This window comes from Pimephales promelas, chromosome 2, assembly GCF_988280905.1.
Source record: "Pimephales promelas chromosome 2, fPimPro1.hap1.1, whole genome shotgun sequence".
NCBI classification, from domain to species: Eukaryota; Metazoa; Chordata; class Actinopteri; order Cypriniformes; family Leuciscidae; genus Pimephales; species Pimephales promelas.
Window position 1 is genome coordinate 13527395 of NC_142770.1, and position 6034 is coordinate 13533428.

The 6034-nt window shown below is 36.4% G+C and overlaps 1 protein-coding gene across 1 annotated transcript; it reads right to left on the reverse strand.

Moving 5' to 3' along the window:
* Positions 1-111: 111 nt before the first annotated feature.
* Positions 112-1337, reverse strand: cks2 (CDC28 protein kinase regulatory subunit 2). The gene is made up of 3 exons (XM_039695052.2): positions 1169-1337; positions 762-889; positions 112-589 (listed from the first exon to the last, which is right to left on the reverse strand). Exons 1-3 carry the CDS (start codon positions 1231-1233, stop codon positions 546-548), a joined length of 237 nt encoding a protein of 78 aa, XP_039550986.1. The 5' UTR covers positions 1234-1337; the 3' UTR covers positions 112-545.
* Positions 1338-6034: the final 4697 nt, after the last annotated feature.

Genomic DNA, 6034 nt, shown 5'->3' on the forward strand with positions numbered 1-6034 from the left:
TATTTTAAAAAAAAACATTTTCTATAGTATCCGCTGTCGCTTTAAATGAACAAATATTGATTATGTCATTATTTAATGTCACGTAACACTGATTACAAATGAGGATGCAAGTGAGCTAATAAAAATAAAATTTATTGATTTGTCAACAACAATTGAACAAACACATGTTGACTGCTCAAAATACAAGGTGGAGATGTTAACAAAAGCAGTTCAGCAACAAAAAGCATAGTAGTGTACAACAAAAACTAGTCCTTCTATTCACGAATCACGACTGGGGCGATTACTTGACCTGAAACACCATCCAACTTATTTTACATGACTTCAGTGTGTAGATCTAAATAAAACACTTTGGAGGAGGCAGCCAATTCCCCCGGGGCTCCCTGCTGCCATCGGTTCTCCGAATGAAAGGGGGAGGAGGAGTAACATTTCATTACCACTGATCTGCAAATAATAAAACTTATATACAAATCACAACTTTTGGAAAGAAATGCACTTATGGTCAGATCCAACCATGTAGTTTAACTTCCGATGATAGTCTTGAAATTTCATTCCTTGGGAAGCGGTCTTCGGAATAGCAGAATGTGGGGCTCTGTATAAAAAGAGTGGAATCATGGTTTTTGGAGAATATAGGCAGCGTTTGCTGATGCTGACACTACTTGGGTCAATTTCACACACAACACCTAGTAAAATGTGTCTCAAAATATGAGAACTGCCAACCTAGACAGTAATTAAGCTGTCAAAGTAAGGTAAGTAGTACTAACCTGGTTTATGGATCATGTAATGGATCCAGCCCTGACTTTGCTGGACTCCCAGTCCTCTCCATTCCTCCTCTGACATTAAGTGGGACGACGGCACCAGCTTGGAAAGCTGCTTGGGAAGCATAACATGTCTATATGGAAGGAGAGGGACAGTGGTAACGTTATGTCATTTTGACCTACATATTTTAGTATGACTAAATAGCTTTTTAAAAAGTTTTTCACGCAATATAACTCAGCAATGACGACAGAACCTGGAAAATACGTTTTAAACAAACAGTTTTCAATCATTTGCGGATGTTTTTAATGTGAAACAGCCAAATGACATAATAACAGCCATCATGAAGCAAGTTATCACGTCACCACGAAACTGAAGCGAACAACTAAGTGAAAAAACGAGTGAAATTCCTCACCTGTACTCGTATTCCTCGTCGGAATACTTGTCGGAATAGTAAATCTGCTTTTTCGTAGAAGACATTGTGGGTAAATGTTAATTTTAGACAAAATCCAATGCGAAATGCCGGAAAAACTCGCGGACGGTCGTCACAGAGCGTCAATGTTTTCCTGTAAAGGGCGCCGCTTCAGGTTTGAACTCAAACGGTCCCTCGCACGCCTCTGATAGGTTGACGGAGTCACTCGCCGTTTAGGCCCCGCCCCCTCAGCGCGCGCCTGCGTTTGATTCACTGGCGTGCACGCGTGAAGTAGTTAGAGCCATTGAGATGCATGGGTCTGGACCTGTTACTTGGTCTTAGGTCTGGTAAAGTGTGCAAAACACTCAAACTGATTTATTTAGTCAGTGCCTGTTTTATTCTTCTTTTGTTTTGTCTGAAAGCATCTCTTGAGATCTTCTATACAAGAAAATGTTTTGTAGGCCTTTTTTGTTTACTCGGTAGTCGTTTCCAGGCGCGTGAAAGTAAGTGTGAGACAGAAGTGTGAAACCCAATGATGTGTATGTAGTATGCTGTTTTTGTAGACTTACTACACAGTAATTTACTTTGATGACCTTATATAATATGATTTGACAGTGGTAATCCGTGTTAACCTTCTCTTTACGCCAAAAAGTTTTTGACAGCATTTTTTACATTTATCTTGTCTCATATCAAACGATGGCAAATGAGAAATGATAGTCTCCTCCTAAAGTTCTCTATTACCCTGTATGTTTTAGAGAAAATTATTACACACCGTTTTTCAAATATGGTGTAAAGCAATGTATTTTGAATTTACATTTCAATACAATTTTCTACAGAGAGTAATTTCGCCCATCCCTCAAAAAATCTTGTGTTTACAATGGAGGTCAATGGAGGAACAAACTACAATACACACTGTTTCGAGTACAGCCACAAGACTGTTTGAGCTGTTTTAACTTGCACTGAAATTTCTCAAAATATATCAGAGCCATTGTTTTGTCTGAAGATGGCTGCACCAGTAATGTTGCAAAAGTTAACTAAGGCCTGTAAGTGCAACCACTGTGAAATCATGCAGGCCTGTATCTGTTAAAATCAGACAAGTGTGATAGCTTGGTGTAGCTACCGGTAACTCTTATACCAAATCTGATACGGAACGATGCTTGAAAGATATGGTGCGACTTAACTATCCACAAAAAAATACAGTTTACAAAGAGCAAAACACCCACAGGAATTAGATTGGTAACACATAACTAAAAGTATAAGCAACTCCTAAATAAAAGAAGTGCTTTAACAAAAATACAAGCATCGCATTTTTCCAATAAGTAGCCTAGTTAATTCACAAAATCAAAGAATTTCTTAACAATGTTTCAAGCTTTGTTCTTAGATAATAGTTCCTCTTTTTGAACATTTGAAAATACAAAAAAGGACAAATTTTAGATCGAATTGTTTGAGGTGCCCGAGGTTTGCTCCATTTTTTCTTCTTTAGTTTGTTGTCGTCTCTTTTTTTCAGATGCTTTAACTTAATGTCAGGGCTGCTGATTTGACCACAGTGTTCCTGTGACCTTTTTAACAAGCGCATATCGTTTCAGTACACAATGAAGTATACAGCCAAGCGAAGAAGGCATCAGAAAGTCTCTTTATTGTTTGTTTTTCACTCCTCAATGCATTAGTCATCAGTTTAAATGACAAATGATTTGCTCTTTGTGTGTGCAGTAATATACATAGTGTATTTTGGATGCCATGCTGTGTAGAACACACTTTTTATGCTGTACTCTGTTGTTTTAGAAAACGACTCAAGCTTGCTAGAACTTTTAACTAAAGGTTAACCTCAGTGACTCTTTTGTTAATGAATTACACAGTTTCCGCTTTACAAGTAACGTGTAATAACTTTTGAATTCGAATGAGGAATGCTTTTGTGCATATATTACCGATACAAATTTAAATATGCTTTTTTTTTCACTGAGGTGCCACCTTTCGACAACTCTTAGCAGCATCTACCATTAGTAAGTTAAGTTGTTTAAGCATTTTTCAACTTAACAAATATTGACACTTGTGTTAAAGTGCATACATCAGTAACATGATTGGGCATGCCATTGCAGGAGGTGTGTTTTTGTGATGCTGTGGGTTCCTGAACAAGGACAGATGGTTCTAGCCTGTGTTGGTTTGAGTGGTTTCTCTCACCCTTCGGGCTCAAACTTCACATCTGTCGACTCTAATGTGCTGTTACCCTTCCTCTCCATTCAAACACATACGTTTGCATGTGTTTTGATGCTTGTGTGCGTTGCAACCTACAGCAGCACTAGATTTGGTGAGTTACTGTATGATTGTGTTTCATGTATATATTTAATCTTTCTCTATGAATATATTTAGTAATAGCATTTTGTGGTGCATTGCTACAAATACTTAAAGAGGATGTGGTAAATACCTGCCATGTGGAGGATGTATTTTCATTTGATAGTATTTTTTAAAGAATACAGATATTAAAATGGCACATTCACCCACATTGACCACAATTTGATGTTTAATGTCATGATAAAACGTTAATGAACTCGTGGTGCATGTCACCTGCTGTCTGGCATTGATCTATTTATGTACATGTGACTTTTACTCAGTTGGAATATTTTTTATCAGATTTAAAAGTAGTACTTAATTTTCCACGTTGGCACAAAATAATGTAACATGCAGTTTTTTTCCCACTACATTCATGATTTATGTCGTCACATATAGTGAAAACTGCTGTAATCAATGATTATCTTTGTCTTAAAACTACACTGTGTAACTCTTTTAGTTTATTCTTAGCTAAAAACACTTAGTTCTTTCAAAAATATGTGCTCATTAATGTATATTTACTTCATAAGTATTCTCGTGAGTGTATAATATGAAATGAAAATGAAAAAAAAATGAAAATACATACGGGTAAGGGGTTCTAATGTCGGTAGCCATGTTTCCCCTCCATCTTGAAAATACATTAGCCAAAGAGGGACATACCCATTATTTCAAGTTTCGCCTTTCACGTTTACATTTAAGTTAACACTCATGGACGAGGTCGAACCGGGAGCCATGTTAATTTTATAACGAATATAAGTAAGTAACGAATTACTTATTTTATAAGTTATAACGAAATCGGAATTGAGAAGAACAGAAACTAATATTCGCTGGATGGTCATATACATTTTCACCACTAGATGGGGGTAAAAACCACACAGTGTAGCTTTAACATTTGGGTAAAATTACCTTGTTTGTAAGTACAGTGGTCAAACATGTTCTAGTGCTGGGTTTTTCAGGACCAGAGAAAATAAGTGGAAATCCCTAAAAGTTTTGTGTCAAATGTGTTTAGTACCATATTAATGTACAGTTCCTCTCACCAGTGTACAAATCCCACTTTTTACATGCATTTACAAAAAAAAAAAAAAAAATCGTTCAGAAGGGCATTTATATTACTTTTTTTTAAAATAAGAGATCAAATTTAAAAAGAAATTGTAAAAAATTATATAAAATAATTTGTTGATTTCAACTCTGAATGGTTGAAGCGGCAACGCACAATATTAAAAACCTAGGGCATGTAAACTTTTCAATGGGATGATATTATGTATAAATTCAATTTTAATTTTTCTCTGGTTGAATATATGTAAATGTCTGTTATGTCAAGATTATTTTTATGATCCCACTTATTTAAAAAAAAAAAAGCAAAGTCCCAAAGCCTTTTACAAGTGAGTGACTATCCTAATCTGTAACATAATGTAAAAGGCAGCAGATGAGTAAAAATATAAGTCAATTTCATGGTTTAAGAGGTAGTTCAACTGAAAAAGATGATCAATTTTCATCTTCATTTACTAACCCTTCTTCTCTGGACCACAAAATAAGATTTTTTGTAAAGTGTTGGGGCCCAAACAACATTAGACATCTTGCAGTCTGAGATCACACAGTAGCCCTCGGTGCATTGTTGATTTAGTGCAACAATTCACGATAATTAATTAATTAAGGGAATGGTGACATGAGGGTAAATATGAAGGATGGGTCCGATTGAATGTGTGATGTAGCCTTGTTTTCTCATTTTCCCGCTTTTATGCACTCTTTTGTGGTTTTGCTTTTAGCAAAGATATTGATCCAGACTGTGACCCTGCACGTGCACTCTCACTAATTGCAAATGGTCCCGATGACCCCATTCTTGAAGCCAAAATTACCCCAGCCAGGCGCGTAATGCATGTGACAAATGGAAAAACAACAAAATCTCTCCGCAACACCTTGGAGAGGTTACCCAAGAGCTGTTGATTTTGAAAAATTAAAAAAGTCATATGTGAGTCATGAAGCAAGCACGAGGCTTTGTCAACACCACAAAACGTAGGTTTCCACCAAAATAGTCTGCACACATAGGCAACGTTAACGGAACATCGAGTATTTTAAGTGCTTCCTGTTTATTTGGTGGAGTCTTTGCGTTTACTTTTTGGGCAGTTGTGAAAAAAGTGACGTCAGAGCAGAGGGAAGAGGCACCACGTCTTGCGCAAGTCCTGTAAATGTGACAACTCAGATGTTTTCGTGACTTCGACAGCAAGAGAAGAGCAGAGAAAGTCTCAACAATCGTTATATTATCCATAGTGCAGCAATATGAAGATCACAGTTTGGATGGAGAAGCAAGTAATGCTGCTGTGAGGTATTCTATTTTATTCTATATGTAAAAGATGCCTTGATATCTTTTTGAGTACTCGTACATGTGCACTGTGTAATAAGATACTTAGATATTATACTGTTGGCCTTGGTGTTTTACTCTAATTGTTAATTTGCATAAATCTTAAAGAAAGCTACCACTATCATTCCAGTTCATCTCAATTGTAATTGCTTAAAGGGATACTCCACTTTTTTTTTGGAAATAGG

Bases quoted from the DNA above. Each gene is read 5' to 3' on its own strand.
- cks2 (XM_039695052.2), bottom strand. From the start codon at position 1,233: ATGTCTTCTACGAAAAAGCAGATTTACTATTCCGACAAGTATTCCGAC. The intron at 890-1,168 runs GTGAGGAATTTC...CCTTCCATATAG, and splicing joins GACGAGGAATACGAGTACAG to ACATGTTATGCTTCCCAAGC. The intron at 590-761 runs GTTAGTACTACT...CTTTTTATACAG, and splicing joins TTACATGATCCATAAACCAG to AGCCCCACATTCTGCTATTC.